Genomic DNA, 24,382 nt, shown 5'->3' with positions numbered 1-24,382 from the left:
GTACCTTTCCAAATCATGTCCAATCAATTGAATTTACCACAGGTGGACTTCAATCAAGTTGAAGAAACATCTCAAGGATGATCAATGTAAACAGGATGCACCTGAAAAGGGTCTGAATACTTATGTATATACTGTAAGGTATTTCTGTTTTAATTTTAATACATTTGCAAACATTTCTAAAATCCTGTTTCCCCTTTGTCATGATAAGGTATTGTGTGAGGATTGATGATAATTTGTATTTATTTAATCTATTTTAGAATAAGGTTGTAACGTAATAAAATGTGGAAAAAGTAAAGGGATCTGAATTACTTTCCAAATGCACTGTAGGTGTGACAAACTTTCACAAAAATCATCCACTATGCAGTATTTCAGAGTTGGTTAACCATTTGTTCCTGACCACTATCTTAGTGTGGGATTGATTCACAGCTTTCTGAATTAAGTTTTTGACATGATTTGTGGGTGTAAAAGTCTCATTGATAGTCCTATATGTGTGAGGTAGGGCGGGACCTGAAACATCCATTATTGGCTTTCCAAGACAAGTAGGAATTCCAGGCGACAGCTACAATCTGGACCACAGCCAATCTGCAAGACAAAAATTACATACTAACATCAGAGTTCCATTCAGGCATCACAGCTGAATGAATAAATCAATATTTCTGAGTATAAATTGACATTACACTGAAAATCCATATGGATAACATTGACGTCACTAACCATCCTTGGGCCTTACCTATGGTGCAGTGGGATGAAAAGAAGTTGGCAATCTGGACTGGAGGCCATAGCTGAAAAAGAGCGGAACACATTGATGAAACATAGAGTGGTTCATACTGTAAGTATGTGAAGCTTTCCACATGGAGAACTTAGGTAGTAATTTGAGATCAAAGCATCCATGTAGTCCTGCAGAGAATAAGAGACATAGAAATCTTTATGTTGAAACGATGGTGAATTTCTGGTAGAAACATTTAACTTCTGACACTAGCCCTCCCTCACAGGGGTGTCTACCTTCAGTTCACACCTGTGTTGACCTCTGACCCTGACCAGGTGGGTAGGGGCTGCCACTCAGGCTGTGAGACGTTACAGTATGCATTGGCCCCCCTCTGAGTCAGTCACAGACAGTGACAGGTGACACTCAATACCAGCTCAACACCATAGTCTCAATGTAATAACTGTGGGTCAGTGCCCTGTCCTGCTACATCACATGGCATATAAAACAACCAGACATCTGGAACTGCCTGCACCCTCACTTAGCCTGGCCCATCTCACTAAAGGTCAACAGGCAACAAGATTGGCTGGATTTCATTCTTTTTTTTGTAATAATGTCTTTATTGGGCAAGACTGGATGTATAAAATAAGCCAATGTTCTCAGAAATGTTGCCTGTCTTTGTTGATTTTCTGTGGCGTAACAGTTTCTAATTTCTAGCAAACAAGGCGTTGGCCACCTGGGGTTAAAATACTGCAGGGATACAACGTCAGAGACACACGATGACCTCACCAAAATCCGTCCTCCTTTGGAGAGCAACGTCTTTCGTTCGTGGTCTAGGGCTGAAGAGACAACCAACTTATTTGAGCTCACGAGGCTGCAGTCCTGTGGTCATGCAACAGTTTGCCCAACGCTCACCATCTCCTCCCTTAATTATGACACACTGAGCTTTAGAATGTCATAACGGCATCAAACTTGTGTAATGAAAACACTAATAGGTAGACAAGTCGCTGGCACTAATCTTTGTTTTTCCAATAGGTAGTGTGCACTTGACCTTCAATATCAGCATCCAGCAGCGTTGAGTGAAGTGACTGACCAATGAGGGAATGTGTAGGAGAATGGCAGCTCTCGAAATGGACGTCTCCGACCCCCACGTCTCTATCTCATTCATCCTCTCATAAAGGAGGGAGGTACTGTAGCATCAGAGTGATTGTTATAATGAGACACATGAATAACCAAGTGGTCTCGGGGGAAAGCTTGACCCACAATATAAAATGAGGTGAGGGGAAGTCATAACTGGGCTTATGTTGTGATTGACACGCGAGCGGACTGCCACTAGCTAATGAAGAGCAGTGCTGAGGATAATGCTGCATGTGTCTGCCAACATTCTCACGTGTCACTAATGTCCATTCAAACTAGTAACGTCGGACTGTGGCTCCAGACCAAGTTTCACCTCGCTTTAGATGAGGGAGGTGTGGTTATGTTATTGTCTTTCACCTCACATATATTTTACATCACAGTCTTGCCTAATGAGCACATTTGCCATTTGTTTTCTGTCTCTTCTGACATTTTGGTGACTGCCCTTTCGGCCTCATTTTAGCTCAAGTGCCTTCCTTGCATAAATAATTTATGCTCCGCCGAGCGAGAGGAAGGGAGCGGTGGAAGAACACCCCTGTTACACACACACACCCCTTATCTAAGACATGAGTCACCCGCCGCTATTTCAACCCTCCTTCCCTCCATTATGTCCCTCCATGGTAGGAAATAGCTTCTAATTAAACTGGGTCAGAGATGGGGGTCACTCTGTTAGCTTCCTGGAGAACACAGAGGAGGAGAGGAAAGGAGTTCCACAGGAAGCCTCAGCTCAGGTCCTACAGGAGGTACTACAGGGGGTCCTACAGGGATCTTACAAAAGGACCTACAGGGTGTCCTACAGCGGTCCTACAGAAGGACCTACGGGAGTTCGTAACGGAGGTACTAGAGGGGTCCTATAGAAGGACCTACAGGGGGTCCTAACAGAGGGACTACAGAGGGTCCTACAGAGGGTCCTACAGGGGGTACCACAGAAGGTACCACAGGAGGTACAACAGAGGGTACTACAGGGGGTACTACAGAGGGTACTACAGGAGGTACTGGCTACAAGGCCAATGCTAAACACTTATCTTTTAAGACAACATGTTGATTTTTAAAGATGACAAAAATCAGCATGTGTACATTTCTATAATATCTGGAGTTGTGACTCATGCTTAATATACAGTACCAGTCAAAAGTTTGGACACACCTACTCATTCAATGTTTTTTCTTTATTTGGACTATTTTCTACATTGTAGAACTATGAAATAACACATATGGAATCATGTAGTAACCAATAAAGTACTTAGATTCTTCAAAGTAGCCACCCTTTGTCTTGATGACAGCTTTGCACTCTCTTGGCATTCTCTCAACCAGCTTCACCTGAAATTATTTTCCAACAGTCTTGAATGAGTTTCCACATATGCTGAGCACTTGTTGGCTACTTTTCCTTCACTCTGCGGTCTGACTCATCCCAAACCATCTCAGTTGCGTTGAGGTCAGGGGATTGTGGAGGCCAGGCCATCTGATGCAGCACTCCATCACTCTCCTTCTTTGTCAAATAGCCCTTACAAAGCCTGGAGGTGTGTTGGGTTATTGTCCTGCTGAAAAACAAATGATAGTCCCACTATGCGCAAACCAGATGGGATGGCGTATCACTGCAAAATGCTGTGGTAGCCATGCTGGTTAGGTGTGCCTTGAATTCTAAATAAATTACAGACAGTGTCACCAGCAAAGCACCCCCACACCATCACACCTCATCCTTCACACTTCACGGTGGGAACCACACATATGGCGATCATCCGTTCACCTATTCTGCATCTCAAAAAGACACGGCGGTTGGAACCAAAATACGACAGATTTCCACCGGTCTAATGTCCATTGCTCGTGTTTCTTGGACCGAGCAAGTATCTTCTTATTATTGGTGTCCTTTAGTAGTGGTTTCTTTGCAGCAATTAAAATATGAAGGCCTGATTCACTCAGTCTCCTCTGCACAGTTGATGTTGAGATGTGTCTGTTACTTATTTATTTGGGCTGCAATTGCTGAGGCTGGTAACTCTAATTAACTTATCCTCTGTAGCAGAGGTAACTCTGGGACTTCCTTTCCTGTGGCGGTCCTAATGAGAGCCAGTTTCATCATAATGGTTGATGTTTTTGCGACTGCACTTGAAGAAACGGATTGAAATTTTCCAGATTGACTTACCTTCATGTCTTCAAGTAATGATGGACTGTCATTTATTTTTACTTATTTGAGCTCTTCTTGCCATAATATGGACTTTGTCTTTTACCAAATAGGGCTATCTTCTGTATATCACCCTTACCTTTAATTTTATTTAACCTTTATTTAACTAGGCAAGTCAGTTAAGAACAAATTCTTATTTACAATGACTGCCTACCCCGGCCAAACCCTAACCGGGACGACGTTGGGCCAATTGTGCGCCACCCTATGGGACTCCCAATCACGGCCAGTTGTGATACAGCCTGGAATCGAACCAGGGTCTGTAGTGACACCTCTAGCTCTCAGATGCAGTGCCTTAGACCGCTGCACCACTCGGGAGCCCAAACACAACTGATTGGCTCAAACACATTAAGGAGGAAAGAAATTCCACAAATGTCATTTTAATAAGGCACACCTGTTAATTGAAATGCATTCCAGTTCATACCTCATGAAGCTGGTTGAGTGAATGCCAAGAGTGTGCAAATCTGTCATCAAGGCAAAGGTTGGCTACTTTGAAGAATCTCAAATATAAAATATATTTTCCTTTGTTTAAGACTTTTTTGCTTACTAAATGATTCCATGTGTTTTTCATAGTTTTTACTATTTCATAGTTTTCACTATTATTCTACAATGTAGAAAACTGTAAAAAATAAAGAAAAACCCTGGAATGAGTAGGTGTATCCAAACTTTTGACTGGTACTGTATGTTTTTTAATCATATTATTCTTTGAGGTGCAATGTACTGTACGTTTAATAGACAACTGTAGGGTAAAGTCATGCTGAACATTGGCAATGTTCTCCTTCCACAGTCAGTCCATTCAAAGTTCTAGAGATCCCCAGGAAGGCACCCAGGAAACACGGAGCAAAGCCCACCTGTTGATACATGGCAAGAACAAACACTGTTTTATCTGTTTGTGTGTGCGTGCGGTCTGTGTGTGTGAATATACATGTTGATATAAATGTGGACGTGTCTTTTAATGTAAACTTACTTTTGCATGGGCATGGGGCATACATATAATGATGCACACTGGCCACTTTTAAAAGGTTTCAAAAGAAAATTGGATTATTGCGGTGATTATGATGAGTCGAGTTGGGCCCTGAAAGTAGAGCTTGTTGTTACCTCTAAAGGGTTGTACATAAAAGCCAAATTGTGTTATAAAACATATAATTTACAGGAGTAAAAATGGCAATTTACCTGTTGCTGTGTCGTTACTAAAACACGGACCCTCACCCTGTAGATTTTTATTGATATTTGATGCAACATTGATCAAATCACCAACATTATGGTCACTGAGGCAGCAGTTATTGATTTATTTGTTTTACCTTTATTTAACTAGGCAAGTCAGGCTGCTCAGACCAACTGTGCTAATCTTACCCTTCTTTCAGGTCACTGAAAATCATCTAAGTCTGGGAAGATCCTGTTTCTTAACATGAAGCATCTTTACAGCTCAGTGACTGTAATAAAGGGAGATTCATCACTGTGGTTAGGACTCCCCAGGTAAAGCTTTGGCCAATTTCACCACCTGACGTACAACTACTAATGAACTTCATTTAGACAGGGACCACCAGCATCAACTCCCCCTCCCTCCACAATGTGTTATATATGGTAACATTGACAGGACATTGAAACAGAAATGGGTCTTTAAGATCTAAATTTAGCCCTGGAGTCCCTGTTTTGTGGAAGTTGTGTGTGAAAATAGCAATGCTGTGAAAGGAGAGCATGCATCCTTCAGAGTGTACACTAATCCCTCCTCCAGGAGAGGGCCATGCTGCGCTCCCTCTCATTGTCCTCTCTCTTCCTGTGCATTCACAGACCCCAAATCATGTTAGCGGTGTATTATACAAGCAGGCCTTGTTCCCCACCTGTCAATGCAAGGATTAGTTGACACGCGCTGAGGGGGGCTTCACCCTCCAGGGGTAAACGTGGGAACAGGCAGAAATAGATTTCTCTGATGTGTGTTACACCTATTCACTCAGCTCTGGCTGGCACCACAGTGACAGGCACTTCTGAGGGCACCTTCACCTGGGGTCCATTCATATTTAGAATGTTTGTTGTTATTTGGCTTGTAAGTAAAGTAGTCATGCAAGGGATAATGACCAGCCCATTAGAGAATGTATCTAAAGTAATATAAACCATGTTAATCAATCTATTAATGTCAAATGGCTGGTGGTACTGAAGTTGTTTTAGTTTTTTATTGAAAATGAACACAGCCACCCAGATGCCCCTCTCATCTTAGTGGCAAGCATTTTTTTGATGGAGGCACTTTTGGTCCCCCCAGTGACCAGCTTGTCCAGAACCTTGTACCATCCACCTAATACAGTGCCCTGGGGTTGAAAACAGGACCACCAGGATCCTTCACACAGATTCATCAGAAAAAAACTGATTGGGAAACAGTAGGAAATAAACATGAAAAATGTTATTGCTTTCAGGAACATTCTAGAAACAAATATGTGAGAACATAGTCTACCACAGCACCTCTTTCAGATCTGTAAGTCATCTTGTGTTAGAGCTTTACTTTTACATAACTGTGTAGAGAGTGTTGGTCTCCTCTCAGTGGCACTGAACAAAAACAATAGAATATTTAATGAATGAACATAAGAAGATCACAATTATAAATAATCTTTGCCTTCGTAACAAAAACATAATATTTCTAGGTGACGCTCTGCACTCACTCTCCCTGCTCTGTCCAGTGATGTCACACAGAGGGTGGTCCGTGACTGGGCTGATAGCCACATACAAACACACACACGCGCACACTGTGGTGAGTCACGACAACAGAGTTTCTCAGCTCTCTGTAGAGTGCCACTGCCAACGGCATCTCACAGAGTCTGTGAGAAGGAGTGTGTCAGAGGGAACATCTGTGTGTTGTGTGTCCAGGAGCCTTGGTGCTGTGGCCTGGCCTTGGGTGGCCAGCCCACACTGCCCAGCTGTTCTCTCACTCCTTCAGAGACCTACTCATACCTACTTGTGGCTGCTATTGACGCACAGTCGCAGAGCTGTTTCCCTTTAACAGCTGGCCGATGGAGTGTTTGTGACAGCACATGAACCCGTCCCTGCAAACCTCCTCTCCCTTGTGTGTGAGAGAGCAACCCAATGTGCATGTGTGGTGCAGACTGATATACTGACACTAACCAGTCATTTGAGGTGAGACAGTGAGATAAAAGACAGGAAGAGCGAGGAAGGAGGACTCACGACGAAGAAGAATCCGATTCTCATCCTCTTGGCCGTCCATGTCACGTTGTGAATGGTTAGACCCCGCCTCTCAAGCACCTGCTGGGAGATGACATACCCACCCCCACCAGCGTGCCCGGATGAGAGAGAGGAAGAGAAAAGAGGGAGGGAGAGGTTAGAGGAAGTGAGAAAGAAGGGGTGGAGAAAGAGAGTAACAGGAAGATCATTGGGATGCGGTCATCTGCCGCTCTGTGCCAGCGCACAGCGGGCACGTGCTTAGACACATGCCAACCTGAAATGGTGCCAACGACAGAAAAAGCGGTAGAAGACCATTCAAAGACATCAACCCCCATTCACCATTAATTCCCTGTACACCTGCTTCTGCTTTACTGATAACATCAGTCACTACTGATGATTATTATACATAATCACTCACCATACAAAAATAATCACTCACCATACACCACTTGTCTTGTTATAATAATTTGAATGGGGGTCTCATAGTAATATAATTAGAACACAATATTCAATAATACATCTCTATGGGTGTAAGACATACATACAGTTGAAGTCGGAAGTTTACATACACCTTAGCCAACTACATTCAAACTTGGTTTTTCACAATTTCTGTAATTTAATCCTAGTAAAAATAGGGTTAGGATCACCAGTTAGGATCATCACGTTATTTTAAGAATGTGAAATGTCAGAATAAAAGTAGAGAGAATTATTTATTTCAGCTTTTATCTCTTTCATCACATTGCCAGTGGGTCAGAAGTTTACATACACTCAATTAGTATTTGGTAGCCTTCCACAGGCTACCAAGTTGGGTGAATTTTGGCCCATTCCCCCTGACAGAGCTGGTGTAATTGTGTCGGGTTTGTAGGCCTCCTTGCTCGCACATGCTTTTTCAGTTCTGCCCACAAATTTCTATAGGATTGAGGTCAGGGTTTTGTGATGGCTACTCAAATACCTTGACCTTGTCGTCCTTAAGCCATTTTGCCACAAATTTGGAAGTATGCTTGGGGTCATTGTCCATTTGGAAGACCCATTTGCGACCAAGCTTTAACTTCCTGACTGATGTCTGAGATGTTGCTTCAATATACCCACATAATTTTCCTACCTCATGATGCCATCTATTTTGTGAAGTGCATCAGTCCCTCCTGCAGCAAAGAACCCCCACAATATAATTGCCCTTGCTAGAAGCCTGTGTTTCAGACATAAGGAAGTGGATGGCTGCAAACTTTCTACTTTTAAACTCGGACAAAACAGAGCTGCTTGTTCTAGGTCCCAAGAAACAAAGAGATCTTCTGTTGAATCTGACAATTAATCTTGATGGTTGTACAGTCGTCTCAAATAAAACTGTGAAGGACCTCGGCGTTCCTCTGGACCCTGATCTCTCTTTTGACGAACATATCAAGACTGTTTCAAGGACAGCTTTTTTCCATCTACGTAACATTGTAAAAATCAGAAACTTTCTGTCCAAAAATGATGCAGAAAAATTAATCCATGCTTTTGTTACTTCTAGGTTAGACTACTGCAATGCTCTACTTTCCGGCTACCCGGATAAAGCACTAAATAAACTTCAGTTAGTGCTAAATAATGGCTGCTAGAATCCTGACTAGAACCAACAAAAATTATCATATTACTCCAGTGCTAGCCTTCCTTCACTGGCTTCCTGTTAAGGCAAGGGCTGATTTCAAGGTTTTACTGCTAACCTACAAAGCATTACATGGGCCTGCTCCTACCTATCTTTCCGATTTGGTCCTGCCGTACATACCTACACGTACGCTACGGTCATAAGACGCAGGCCTCCTAATTGTCCCTAGAATTTCTAAGCAAACAGCTGGAGGCAGGGCTTTCTCCTATAGAGCTCAATTTTTATGGAATGGTCTGCCTACCCATGTGAGAGACGCACACTCGGTCTCAACCTTTAAGTCTTTACTGAAGACTCATCTCTTCAGTGGGTCATATGATTGTGTAGTCTGGCCCAGGAGTGTGAAGGTGAACGGAAAGGCCAACCACCCTTGCTGTCTCTGGCTGGCCGGTTCCCCTCTCTCCACTGGGATTCTCTGCCTCTAACCCTATTACAAGGGCCGAGTCACTGGCTTACTGGTGCTCTTTCATGCCGTCCCTAGGAGGGTTGTGTCACTTGAGTGGGTTGAATCACTGACGTGATCTTTCTGTCTGGGTTGGCGCACCCCCTTGGGTTGTGCCATGGCGGAGATCTTTGTGGGCTATACTCAGCCTTGTCTCAGGATGGTAAGTTGGTGGTTGAAGATATCCTTCTAGTGGTGTGGGGGCTGTGCTTTGGCAAAGTGGGTGGGGTTATATCCTTCCTGTTTGGCCCTGTCCTGGGGTATCATCGGATGGGGCCACAGTGTCTCCTGACCCCTCCTGTCTCAGCCTCCAGTATTTATGCTGCAGTAGTTTATGTGTCGGGGGGCTAGGGTCAGTTTGTTATATCTGGAGTACTTCTCCTGTCTTAACCAGTGTCCTATGTGAATCTCTCTAATTCTCTCTTTCTCTCTTTCTTTCTCTCTCTCTCTCGGAGGACCTGAGCCCTAGGACCATGCCTCAGGACTACCTGGCATGATGACTCCTTGCTGTCCCCAGTCCACCTGACCTTGCTGCTGCTCCAGTTTCAACTGTTCTGCCTGCGGCTATGGAACCCTGACCTGTTTACCGGACGTGCTACCTGTCCCAGACTTGCTGTTTTCAACTCTCTAGAGACAGCAGGAGCGGTAGAGATACTCTTAATGATCGGCTATGAAAAGCCAACTGACATTTACTCCTGAGGTGCTGACTTGCTGCACCCTCGACAACTACTGTGATTATTATTATTTGACCATGCTGGTCATTTATGAACATTTTAACATCTTGGCCATATTCTGTTATAATCTCCACCCGGCACAGCCAGAAGAGGCCACCCCTCATAGCCTGGTTCCTCTCTAGGTTTCTTCCTAGGTTCTGGCCTTTCTAGGGAGTTTTTCCAAGCCACCGTGCCTCTACACCTGCATTGCTTGCTGTTTGGGGTTTTAGGCTGGGTTTCTGTACAGCACTTTGAGATATCAGCTGATGTAAGAAGGTCTATATAAATACATTTGATTTGATTTGATAATGCTGCCATTCCCGTGCTTCACGGTTCGGATGGTGTTCTTCGGCTTGCAAGCCCCCCATTTTTCCTCCAAACATAATGATGGTCATTTCTCTTTTCTCCAAAAAGTATGATCTTTGTCCACATGTGCAGTTGCAAACTGCTGAGCGGCCTTTCAGGTTATGTCAATATAGGACTCGTTTTACTGTGGATGGAGATACTTTTGTACCTGTTTCCTTCAGCATCTTCACAAGGTTCTTTGTTGTTGTTCTGGGATTGATTTGCACTTTTCGCACCAAAGTACGTTCATCTCTAGGAGACAGAACGCGCCTCCTTCCTGAGCGCTATGACGGCTGCGTGGTCCCATGGTGTTTATACTTGCGTACTATTGTTTGTACAGATGAACGTGGTACCTTTAGGCATTTGGAAATTGCTCCTAAGGATGAACCAACCAGACTTGTGGTGGTCTACATTTTTTTCTGAGGTCTTGGCTGATTTCTTTTGATTTGACAGTGAATTATAAGATGAATAATCTGTCTGTAAACAATTGTTGGAAAAATGACTTGTGTCATGCACAAAGTAGTTGTCCTAACCGACTTGCCAAAACATTTGTTTGTTTACAAGAAATTTGTGGATTGGTTGAAAAACGAGTTTTAATAACTCCAACCTAAGTGTATGTAAACTTCAGACTTCAACTGTAAATATAATAAAGGAAAATATACGATTCATAAACACTACATAAACTGATTAGTTAGACTGTAGTTACATTGTAGCAGAGGAATGGTTGACTGGGCATTTGTCCTATTCTACACATGTCCACTCAACGGTTACACAGTTGTAGTACATTGTATTACTAATATCTTTGTGACACTGTGTAGATTCATGTGAACAAGTGTCTTACGGTTTAAATGATTTGTCAATAAGGTTAAAAATTCCAGCAACTTACTCAAAATTCCCAAGTTTCTTAGAAATATTGGATTTAACATTCCTGGAATCAGGGGAATAAGCGGGAAAAAGAGGCATCCTCCAACCAGGAATTCTGGAAAACCTGGGAATTTTGGAAAAGTTACAGGATTTTTGCAACCCTAGTTGTCACCAGCATGCTAATATCATTAGATAGAGGCACCAAGCCAATGTAACCAATACAGCCACTAATATAGATGATTTCTATAAAAGCACTCAGATCCAATTAGCATAGACATTCAGAACACAGAGATGTGTGACTTAACTGATGTGAATCTTAAAAATGTATAATCACTCCAAATCCATTTAGGTGATTTAGCAAGGGCTGATTATCATGATTTAGAGTCGCAAGAAATAAAACAAAACACTGAACCTTTCTCCTCTGGACTCATCCCCAAAGTTCTGACCGAGTCATCCTAAAACACACTAGTACAGTACTGTAGGTCATTGTCTTTGGAGACCTTAGTGCCACAGGTAAGGATGACTGACACACTGACTGACTGGAAGTGTGCATGCCCCGGTCACACAGGATAGGTCAACCATTCAGTAGCACTATGCTCTGTAAATACCTCCTCACTAGAAAGAGAGAGAAGGGGGAGGGGGGGGGGGGGGGGGGCAGAGAGAGAGAGAGAGAGAGGGGAGGGAAAGAGAGAGGGGAGGGAGAGAGAGAGAAAGGTTTCAAGAGTACAGTGTCATTTATCAATTAGTGAGAGAGAGAGAGCGCGCACAAGAGAGAGGAGTCTATGGACACTGGCCATAGCGACTGATGGAAACTGATTTCATTGCCAGAAAGGCCTCAGTGGGACATCACAGTGTCCTGTGTGTATGTGTGTGTACGGTGTGTGTGCGTGCCCTCCTGTTAACACACACAGGGAGTGCCAATCTGGTTGACGGAGCAGTCTCCACCAATGTGTTGGAAATGTCACGGGTTCCCTTCCCTTCCGCTGCCCAGAGGCTGGGCCTGGGGGCATCGATCACCTCGCCTCAACCTCAGACAGGAGGGGGGACAAACATACACATGCATTATTCATATGTGCGTGATAAAAAAAAAACAGCCTCACGTGTCTCTGCGGAGATCGACTTGTATGGGAATCTACAGCAGAGGATGCAAACATCTGATTTAGGAGATTATTGATTGAATATTGAGTATTGATGAATATGACTGCGCGAGACTGATTGATGATGAAGAGAAACCCATTGACATGTAAATTACACAGGCAACAGCTGAAAGTGTTTCCAGGCTAAACGGTGTGGTTTCTTTGCGGGGTGTGAGTTGTGAAAACGATGACTCCAAACTTGTTCTAAATTAAGCTGAAAACGATGACTCTCTCTCCACAATGTTGCTGGCTAAAAAACTTCTGAGCGGAAAAACATTTCCATCAATTCTCTGTACAACAAACAATACAGACAGAGATCAATATGTTCTGCCTTTGTTGACATCATGAAAAGGGACAAAGCAACTCAAATGAGTTCTCTCTGCTTGAACAAATGCAAGTCAGTATCTCGTTAGATATAAACACAAGCCCATTTCAGGATCAAAGCATTCCTCTTTGTGACACTCTCACCGGCAGGGTTGGAGTCAGATAGATGCCATTTATCACACAGCAGTTAATGAACAGTCAAACAGATACACCACTAGAGAGAGAGAATACGCACCTGGGGAAAAGATGGGTTTCATTGTGGCTCCTGTCAAAGGAAGTTGGGGATTCTTGTAAACAACTTTTGGAAGAGTCCAAGATAAAGGAGGGAGAGCAGTGTGTGTGTGTTTGAGTGAGTGAGAGATAGAGTGTGTGTGTGAGTGTGAGAGAGTGTGTGTGTGTGTGTGTGTAAGATAGAGAGAGTGTGTGAGTGTGTGGTAGACTGCTGCTACCTGTCAAGAAGAATAGAGCTGAGAAGCCCTCTCTGTGAACAATGGGGCAGAAATTCAGATGAGAGACACCATGGAGAGAGAGAGTGATTCTTGTTCCCTACAGAGAGGGAGAGATGGGAGCTTAGATCACGGATCACTGCCTCTAGGGAGCTCCAAACTCTAAAACAGATACTCTCACTAGTCACGCCTCCTCTGCCTCTCTGCTTTCCCTCACCCCTCTACTGGTCCAGGGAATGGCCTGTGTGAAGGTCAGAGTGACGTGACCAGTCAAGGTGTTAGCATTCTGTTCAAGATGCGGGGTGACCCTGCTAGGTGGTAGAGATGCAGGACAACCCTGCTAGCTGGTAGAGATGCAAGACGACCCTGCTAGCTGGTATAGATGCAGGACGACCCTGCTAGCTGGTAGAGATGCAGGACGACCCTGCTAGCTGGTAGAGATGCAGGACGACCAGGCTAGGTGGTAGAGATGCAGGACAACCAGGCTAGGTGGTAGAGATGCAGAACAACCAAGCTATGTGGTAGAGATGCAGAACAACCAGGCTAGGTGGTAGAGATGCAGGACAACCAGGCTAGGTGGTAGAGATGCAGAACAACCAAGCTATGTGGTAGAGATGCAGAACAACCAGGCTAGGTGGTAGAGATGCAGAACAACCAGGCTAGGTGGTAGAGATGCTGGACACCAGGCTATGTGGTAGAGATGGAGGATGACCGGGCTATGTGGTAGAGATGGAGGATGACCGGGCTATGTGGTAGAGATGGAGGATGACCAGGCTATGTGGTAGAGATGCAGGATGACCAGGCTATGTGGTAGAGATGGAGGATGACCGGGCTATGTGATAGAGATGGAGGATGGCCAGGCTGTGGTAGAGATGGAGGATGACCAGGCTATGTGGTAGAGATGCAGGATGACCAGGCTATGTGGTGGAGATGGAGGATGACCAGGCTATGTGGTAGAGATGGAGGATGGCCAGGCTGTGGTAGAGATGGAGGATGACCAGGCTATGTGGTAGAGATGCAGGATGACCAGGCTATGTGGTAGAGATGGAGGATGACCGGGCTATGTGGTAGAGATGGAGGATGACCGGGATATGTGGTAGAGATGGAGGATGACCGGGATATGTGGTAGAGATGGAGGATGACCGGGCTATGTGGTAGAGATGCAGGATGACCAGGCTATGTGGTAGAGATGGAGGATGACCGGGCTATGTGATAGAGATGGAGGATGGCCAGGCTGTGGTAGAGATGGAGGATGACCAGGCTATGTGGTAGAGATGCAGGATGACCAGGCTATGTGGTGGAGATGGAGGATGACCAGGCTATGTGGTAGAGATGGAGGATGGCCAGGCTGTGGTAGAGATGGAGGATGACCAGGCTATGTGGTAGAGATGCAGGATGACCAGGCTATGTGGTAGAGATGGAGGATGACCGGGCTATGTGGTAGAGATGCAGGATGACCGGGCTATGTGGTAGAGATGGAGGATGACCGGGCTATGTGGTAGAGATGGAGGATGACCAGGCTGTGGTAGAGATGGAGGATGACCAGGCTATGTGGTAGAGATGCAGGATGACCGGGCTATGTGGTAGAGATGGAGGATGACCGGGCTATGTGGTAGAGATGCAGGATGACCGGGCTATGTGGTAGAGATGGAGGATGACCGGGCTATGTGGTAGAGATGGAGGATGACCGGGCTATGTGGTAGAGATGGAGGAAGGCCAGGCTGTGGTAGAGATGGAGGATGACCAGGCTATGTGGTAGAGATGCAGGATGACCAGGCATTTTTTTTTATTTCACCTTTATTTAACCAGGTAGGCTGGTTGAGAACAAGTTCTCATTTACAACTGCGACCTGGCCAAGATAAAGCATAGCAGTGTGAACAGACAACAACACAGAGTTACACATGGAGTAAACAATAAACAAGTCAATAACACAGTAGAAAAAATAGAAAAAATATAAAAGAGAGTCTATATACATTGTGTGCAAAAGGCATGAGGAGGAAGGCGAATAATTACAATTTAGCAGATTAACACTGGAGTGATAAATAATCAGATGGTCATGTGCAGGTAGAGATACTGGTGAGCAAAAGAGTAGAAAAGTAAATAAATAAAAACAGTATGGGGATGAGCTAAGTAAATTGGGTGGGCTATTTACCGATGGACTATGTACAGCTGCAGCGATTGGTTAGCTGCTCAGATAGCAGATGTTTAAAGTTGGTGAGGGAGATAAAAGTCTCCAACTTCAACGATTTTTGCAATTCGTTCCAGTCACAGGCAGCAGAGAACTGGAACGAAAGCCGGCCAAATGAGGTGTTGGCTTTAGGGATGATCAGTGAGATACACCTGCTGGAGCGCGTGCTACGGGTGGGTGTTGCCATCGTGACCAGTGAACTGAGATAAGGCGGAGCTTTATCTAGCATGGACTTGTAGATGACCTGGAGCCAGTGGATCTGGCGACGAATATGTAGCGAGTGCAAGCCGACTAGAGCATACAGGTCGCAGTGGTGGGAGGTATAAGGTGCTTCAGTAACAAAATGGATGGCACTGTGATAAACTGCATCCAGTTTGCTGAATAGAGTATTGGAAGCTATTTTGTAGATGACATCGCCGAAGTCGAGGATCGGTAGGGTAGTGAGTTTTACTAGGGTAAGTTTGGCCGCGTGAGTGAAGGAGGCTTTGTTGCGAAATAGAAAGCCGATTCTAGATTTGATTTTGGATTGGAGATGTTTGATATGAGTCTGGATGGAGAGTTTACAGTCTAGCCAGACACCTAGGTACTTATAGATGTCCACATATTCTAGGTCGGAACCATCCAGGGTGGTGATGCTACTCGGGCATGCGGGTGCAGGCAGCGAACGGTTGAAAAGCATGCATTTGGTTTTACTAGCGTTTAAGAGCAGTTGGAGGCCACGGAAGGAGTGTTATATGGCATTGAAGCTCTTTTGGAGGTTAGATAGCATAGTGTCCAAGGAAGGGCCAGAAGTATACAGAATGGTGTCGTCTGCGTAGAGGTGGATCAGGGAATCGCCCGCAGCAAGAGCAACATCATTGATATATACAGAGAAAAGAGTCAGCCCGAGAATTGAACCCTGTGGCACCCCCATAGAGACTGCCAGAGGACCGGACAACATGCCCTCCGATTTGACACACTGAACTCTGTCTGCAATGTGGTACAAATGGAGGATGACCAGGCTATGTGGTAGAGATGGAGGATGACCAGGCTATGTGGTAGAGATGCAGGATGACCAGGCTATGTGGTAGAGATGGAGGATGACCGGGCTATGTGGTAGAGATGCATAACAGAGTGGAGACCATGGCTGAGACAGTGACAGCTCACCCAACAACTGATGGCAGAGTTACAGAATTAGGGTGCTTCTGATTTTAGCTTGGCTGGTCATAGTGATAATATGATGCTGCGTGGCGGGGGCTAAGGTGTGAAGAGAGAGAACGGCCCTGGTTTATTTCAAATGATTTGTTCTGGGCGGTGTGGACCTGACTGGCCTTGGGCAGATGGCCCTCACCTCTTTGGGAGAAAATGAATGGAGGGACACACACTGGGGAGGGACAGAGAGACAAATGGACACAACTTCAGTGGGAAATAGATAGACATTAGACTCATTAGAGAAAAGCTTGGCCTGATTCCAAACCCCACCCTATCAAACCATGGAGAAAACCCGGTGGACCCTATGCACTCAGATCTGCAGGGAGTTGTGAAATCGGGCAAGATTGGTTTGGAATGAGGCCATGGTGGAGCCCCAGCCTACGGACCTCCAGCTCCAAATACAGGAGGATGAGGTGTTATGGTACACTCAGCAGAGAACTTCAATTGAAGTCAACTCAGACCTGACAGGGCAGACTCTACCTCCAGCACCCAAATAATGTTTTAAAAATGACATTGGGCCTTAATAATATTGCTTTGACAGGCAGAGGAGCCCGTTTTCAGTGATCTAACCTTATCTTAAAATGTCAGGGTAGAACTAATAAAGGCAGTTCGATCCGGCAAAAACATCTGGGAAGAGAGTTGAACCTTTCATGTGCTTTTACTGGAGCCTCTACAACTAACCTTTAACAGTATTATGAGACATAAGGCAAGCACACACACACACACACACACACACACACACACACACACATACACACACACACACACACACACACACACACACACACACACACACACACACACACACACACACACACACACACACACACACACACGCACACACACACACAAACTACTTAAAAGTCAGATGAACCTTTATCTATCTGAGTGGTGTCTGTCCTTCATTGTATCCATCTCTTACCCCTTCTAATGTGACTAGCCCCGATGCTTGTCCATCTTTTCCCCCTGCCCCGCTACAAAGTTTCTCCCTGCAGGTCCAAGGTGCTAAAGGAGCTCCTTAAACTTGACCCCAAAAAAACATCTGGGTCAGATGATTTAGACCCTTTATTCTTTAAGGTTGCTGCCCCTATCATTGCCAAGCCAATCTCATACCTTTTTAACCTGTCTCTCCTTTCTGGGAAGGTTCCCATTGCTTGGAAGGGAGCCATGGTTAGTCCTTTTTTTAAAGGGGGAGATCAAGCCTATCCTAACTGTTATCGGCCTGTTTTATTTTATTGACTTGGCCAAAGCTTTTGATATGGTAGACCATTCCATTCTTGTGGGCCGGCTAAGGAGTATTGGTGTCTCTGAGGGGTCTTTGGCCTGGTTTGCTAACTACCTCTCTCAAGGAGTGCTGTGTATAAAGTCAGAACATCTGCTGTCTGTATCACCATGGAGTACCCCAGGACTCGATCCTAGGCCCCACACTCTTCTCAATTTACATCAACAACATAACTCAGGCAGTAGGAAGCTCTCTCATCCATTTATATGCAGATGATACAATCTTATACTCTCGATAACAAACCTTTTTAGTGTCTAACAAGCTTTCTCTGCCCTTAACCTCCAAAACAAAGGTAATATGGTTTGGTAAGAAGAACGCCCCTCCCCACTGGTGTGATTACTACCTCTGAGGGTTTAGAGCTTGAGGTAGGCACCTCATACAAGTACTTGGGAGTATGGCTAGACGGTACACTGTCCTTCCCTCTTTACATATCAAAGCTGCAGGCTAAGGTTAAATCTAGATGTGGTTTCCTCTATTATAATCGCTCCTCTTTCACCCCAGCTGCCAAACTAACCCTGATTCAGATTACCATCCTACCCATGTTAGATTACGGAGATGTAATTTATAGATCAGCAGGTAAGGGTGCTCTCGGGCGGTTAGATGTTCTTTACCATTCGGCCATCAGATTTGCCACCAATGCTCCTTATAGGACACAATACTGCACTCTATACTCCTCTGTAAACTGGTAATCTCTGTAAACCCGTCGCAAGACCCACTGGTTGATGCTTATTTATAAAACCCTCGTAGGCCTCACTCCCCCCGATCTCAGATACCTACTGCAGCCCTCATCCGCCAGTATAACACTCGTTCTGCCTGTCACATTTTGTTAAAGGTTCTCAAAGCACACACATTCCTGGGTTGCTCCTCTTTTCAGTTTGTTGCAGCTAGCGACTGGAATGAGTTGCAAAAAATACTCAAACTGGACAGTTATATCTCCATCTCTTCATTCCAGGACTCAATCATGGACACTCTTACTGACAGTTGTGGCTGCTTTGTGTGATGTATTGTTGTCTCTACCTTCTTGCCCTTTGTGCTGTTGTCTGTGCCCAATAATGTTTGTACCATGTTTTGTGCTGCTACCATGTTGCGCTGTTGCCATGTTGTGTTGCTACCATGTTGTTGTCATGTTGTGTTGCTTCCATGCTGTGTTGTCATGTGTTGCTTCCATGCTATGTTGTTGTCTTAGGTCTCTCTTTATGTAGTGTTGTGGTATCTCTTGTCGTGATGTGTGTTTTGCCCTATATACACTACCGTTCAAAAGTTTGGGGTTGCTTTGAAATGTCCTTGTTTTTGAAAGAAAAGCAAATGTTTTGTCCTTTAAAATAACATCAAATTTATCAGAAATACAGTGTAGAAATTGTTAATGTTGTAGATTCTTTATGGAATATCTACATAGGTGTAGAGGCACATTATCAGCAACCATCACTCCTGTGTTCCAATGACACGTTGTGCTAGCTAATCTAAGTTTATCGTTTTAAAAGGCTAATTGATCATTAGAAAACCCATTTGCAATTATGTTAGCAAAGCTCAAAACTGTTGTCCTGATAAAAAAATAAAAAACCTGGCTTCTTTAGAGTAGTTGAGTATCAGGAGCATCAGCATTTGTGGGTTCGATTACAGGCTCAAAATGGCCAGAAACAAATAACTTTCTGCTGAAACTCGTCAGTCTATTCTTGTTCTGAGAAATGAAGGCTATTCCATGCGAGAAATTGGCAAGAAACTGAAGATCTTGTACAACAATGTGTACTACTCCCTTCGCAGAACAGCGCAAACTGGCTCTAACCAGAATAGAAAGAGGAGTGGGAGGCCCCGTGGCGCAACTGAGCAAGAGGACAAGTACATTAGAGTGTCTAGTTTGAGAAACAGACGCCTCACAAGTCCTCAACTGGCAGCTTTATTAAATAGTACCCGCAAAACACCAGTCTCAACGTCAACAGTGAAGAGGCGACTCCGGGATGCTGGCCTTCTAGGCAGAGATCCTCTGTCCAGTGTCTGTGTTCTTTTGCCCATCTTAATATTTTCTTCTTATTGGCCAGTCTGAGATATGTATTTTTCTTTGCAACTCTGCCTAGAAAGCCAGCATCCCGGAGTCGCCTCTTTACTGTTCTAAGTGACCCCAAACTTTTGAACGGTAGTGTATATATTTTTTTTTATCCCAGCCCCCGTCCCCGCAGGAGGCCTTTTGCCTTTTGGTAGACTGTCATTATAAATAAGAATTTGTTCTTAACTGACATGCCTAGTTAAATAAAGGTCAAATAAATAAAAATAATTTGTAAACCTTTATTTCTAATAACTGTCCCTTTAAGAACAGAACAAACCAAGCATAAATCTTGAGAAACCCGAGGCTTAGCTACAGTATATGAGCTCATCCTTAAACACAGCCAGACCCTAGGTCGACACTTACATTTACCATTTCACTTTTGTAAGGTCCTACAGTATGTGTCCAGTGATAAAACACACAGGAAATGTGAAAAAAACAAAAACATATTTCCTCCAAACTTTAATACCCTATCTAGATCTAGCATCCATCTGATGCCCACTGAGGCAAGACATGGTAGCTAGTCAAGAGGTGGTAACAAGCTTCTTCTCCCCATGCCTAAGTGAGAGTGCTGATGTCAGCACCAGCTAGCTTGGCAGGTGGCTGGCGGCGGCTCCAGGGCCCGTCCTTGAGGGAGAGCCAGAGCCTCTGGAGGCTAATGGGGTAGATGGTGATTGACGTGGCCCAGGCTAAGTGAAGTGATCCGGCGAAGAGTTGGCAGGCATTCCCCCTGGGGCCTGATGGTTGTTCCACTGGGGAGGGAGTGGACCCACTGAGCCCTCAGAGGTATTTAGCTGATGAAGCCAGCCCAGCCGGACCTGTCTCACCCACACAGGAGGGGAAGAGGAGTACTTCTTAAGATTCATACTCACAACTTGACTTTGGGTATCAGCTACTGCTACTGTGGCTCACTGGTGTCCTGATATCTCTCTTTTCTCATTCAGTTGTTTGTTCGTTATTTGTTAATTCATCCATCCTTCCATTGACTGACTGATGCCAGGTACTGAATTCCATGTATCATACAGGATAGGTAAGCAGACCTGGAGCTAAGCCAAACAGAGGTCAGTAAAATTTAGGTGTGCTTGCAGTGTCTCTGCCTTTTCAGAGCAGACATTAATTTGAACACACACACATTCACACACACTCGTTATATCCTTATCTGGTGCCCTCTCTCTGTCTTCTGAATGTCTCATGTGCATTACAGTACATACAAACGCCAGTGGCTCCCATCTCTCTTCCCATTGAAAACAAAGATGATGAGTCACTCAAGTCAGACATCTTGATTACATAAATGTCTAAACTGCCTGCAACCCTTTAACCCACACCCATAGGGCGGCACACAATTGGCCCAGCATCGTCCAGGTTTGGCCGGTTTAGGCCGTCATTGTAAATAAGAATTTGTTCTTAACTGACTTGCCTAGTTAAGTAAAGGTTACACAACCCAGTTGACGTTTCCTCTTTGCATTGTTATTGGTCACACAGACAAAGTTTTGCTTCTGAGAGGAGAAACACCCAGGTAAAATTGCCTGTGGGAACATATCAAAGCCTTTTCACACGGTCAATGACAATATAGACTTTGGCTACCCCTAGTGTTGAGGGATTAGTGCTTTTTGAGGTCGGTTCGGTTTCAGTTCGTTTATATGAAAAAATAATACAAATAAATTCACATGATGGTAAAGACTGTCCATTACTGCGTATCACTTATTAAACATAATTTATTCACATTACTTTAATAAAATATTTCAGTTGTTGTGTATATGACATGTGTTTTATTTGATAACTATTATTTAATTCCAAGTCATCATATCATCTCTATAGAGCTGCTGCCTATGCTGTCTGACAAAATACCTATTTTCAAAGTAAATAAGGCATACTTATGACTGCTGAATACCAACTATCCATCACTTTGATCATGTATTTTCAGGTAGAGCTACATCCCAAAGCAACAGCTGCTATCCCCTCACAATCGCACATTCTCCATAGCAGGCATAAAAGAAACAGAGACTGGACAAGTAGATGCGCAGTGGATTATGGTTATTGTACTTAATTATGCGCTAAACAATGTAGAATGTTGGCCTGTTGGAAACTACAAATCCCTACTACATCACACAGTTCAGGTAGGATCTGATTTATCGCTTAAAGCGGTGCAATGTGCACATTGAGCTCACAGGAAAAAAAAGAACAAAATGGAATTCAAATAATAGTTTCAAAATAATAATAAAATAAAAAATCCCTTAACTTATCAGCACTGGCTACCCCTGAACTACAGGTTATAGAGAGGACTAAGTCAGAGAAATATTCAAGTCAAATCAGGGTGAAATATCTGACCAAATATTGATTGGATTTAATTAGCTATCAAAACAAAGCTGGCACCTAACCCTGACATATTCATCGCCGCAATGACCTGTCAGCTAGTGAGGGTAGTAAAGACCGTGTAGCGAAAATACTTCTTCATTGCCATCTTGTGTTGGTTAACGGACAAAACAGACCGTGTGGGCATGTTGGTTAATGAGTCACATCAGCATCATAGGAAAAACGCCTCTATTCTACAAGAGTAACCTACATAATAAAACTGCATAAAAGGACAACATTATGGTTCGCCTATGTCGGCAAGGAAATGTCCACACCTTTATGAAAAGAAAAACTTCAGCAAAAGATCAATTAAGTAATATTTACCTAGATACCCTGAGTAGTCAGTGCTTCCTCTTCTGATGAATGCTACCCTTACAAAAAGAAAACGCTGTTTTGAAACTGCAGTAAAAGAGACACAGTAAATGCAGAATAACTGCAGTTATACTGCACTCTAACTGCAGTTACACAGCTAAATTACTGCTAAATTATTATTTAGAGCATACTGCAGAATAACTATACTCTAACTATAGTTATACTGCACTCTGGCTGCAATCCTTTTTCATAAGGGTGCGTGTCAAAAACAAACATGTTTGCCACAAAAAGCAACACTGTCACTGAATCAACAGGAAATATGTCAAATATTTACAAAACACTGATATGGTTCCATTTTAAGGTACAGCACAAATTGAACAACCCCATTCAGACTGCAGCTCTCATCCGTGAGCCATGGAATACGGGGTTGCGTTTGTAAACATTTGGACAGAAAAAGTCGATGGCACTGTGATTGATTTGACCTGTAAAAGTTTAAGCTGATCAGGTGAAAGCTTCAGAGAAAATGCTGGGGTAAATTGTCTCCGTCGCCCTCTCTTTTTGAGGGAATTTCTGGGACTCTTGCCAGGGGCTTTGCTGTAAAGGAGCATAATGGACATAGTGTAGTTACTGTAGTGTAGCTTAGTGTAGTGGGTATTTTAAAATGTATATATACACACTAGATGAGTCACTGTTTTGAAGCCACCGCGTCTCCATCTTGCCACTCCACCACCAGTGTAAAAATATTTTGGAAGCTACAGAAATGCATTTACTAATACTATATTTGGTTTTGCCACATTTATTCTATTACAGACACCTTAATGCATACTTTTAATGTATATTAAGCAAGCGAAACACATACACACACATTCACATATATATATATAGTTATGTTACTCTCCACACTATAACAAAAATACATTTTGATCTTGAAACATTTAAATGAAATACTGTATAAATCCATTCATTCCTATGAATGACTGTTGTTCTGAGGAGTGCCAATATGGCCGACCAGTGGCTTCAAAGCCTCTCATTGGCCAAAACATAACATCAGCAATCCAGGGTTTGTATACATCATTGGTGTTTTCTTACTGGCTGTGATTATCTGGACAGTCCATGGATGCCTGGTCATCAGAGCCCGGTAGGATCTCCACAGGCCCACCATTCTCCGCTTTCTGCAGCAGGGATGGATTTAATTCCCCAAATTCAAGCCTAAGTCAATTCCCTCTCCCTGTAAATTCAATTTAATTCAAATTAAATTCCAGGTCAGTCTTTGAATTCAGATAATTAAATTCCTCTCTATTCCAATGTTAGGTATGTTCGAATAATTCAATATTATCCCCAACAATTCCACAAATTTAAATTCAAATTCAATTCCCTCAGGCTTTCAGGCTGACCATGCCACTGTTCAGACAGTCTAGCTATACTGTCTAATTCCAATTCAATAACTTGAAGATTGTTGAAATTCGAATTCAATTCAAATTAAAGTCTCCACTTCACAAGTTAATTCAATATATGAATTGGAATTTCAAATAAAAATTGTAATTGACCCTAACCCTGCTCTAAAGGAACACAGACAAACTTGTCAGAACTGCTTATAACCGGAATCATATGCCTTGGCATCCCGAATATTGCGTGTCGACATTGGTAGTTTATTATAACTTTAAATTTAATACAAGACATAACTTCACAATATGACTTAAAAATAGTCGACCTCAATGGTCGGGTGATATTGGTAATCGTTTATTGATGTCACAAAATAAAGACAACTTTTGTTTATTATAACACAAAAGTAACTGTTGCCATAATGGACAACATAACTAGCTTACTCCGCAGACCATGCCGTCGAATGACACGGGCCCAGGTAACGTTCCCCATTACCTGAGAAAGCAAGCTACTAGCGTAAAAGTGTAAAATTAATTGTCAGCATGTCATATG

General features: G+C 43.6%; 1 protein-coding gene across 1 annotated transcript; it reads right to left on the bottom strand.

Moving 5' to 3' along the window:
- Nucleotides 1–559: 559 nt before the first annotated feature.
- LOC139415603 (mitochondrial inner membrane protein Mpv17-like) lies at nt 560–23,609 on the bottom strand. The gene is made up of 8 exons (XM_071163716.1): nt 23,540–23,609; nt 7,182–7,300; nt 6,228–6,313; nt 4,774–4,868; nt 3,228–3,235; nt 865–897; nt 731–782; nt 560–582 (listed from the first exon to the last, which is right to left on the bottom strand). The coding sequence occupies exons 1-8, from the start codon at nt 23,607–23,609 to the stop codon at nt 560–562; spliced, it is 486 nt and encodes a 161-aa protein (XP_071019817.1).
- Between the last annotated feature and the right edge of the window lie 773 nt (nt 23,610–24,382).

This window comes from Oncorhynchus clarkii, chromosome 8, assembly GCF_045791955.1.
Source record: "Oncorhynchus clarkii lewisi isolate Uvic-CL-2024 chromosome 8, UVic_Ocla_1.0, whole genome shotgun sequence".
Lineage (NCBI taxonomy): Eukaryota > Metazoa > Chordata > Actinopteri > Salmoniformes > Salmonidae > Oncorhynchus > Oncorhynchus clarkii.
This window is presented reverse-complemented; position numbering and strand designations above follow the sequence as displayed.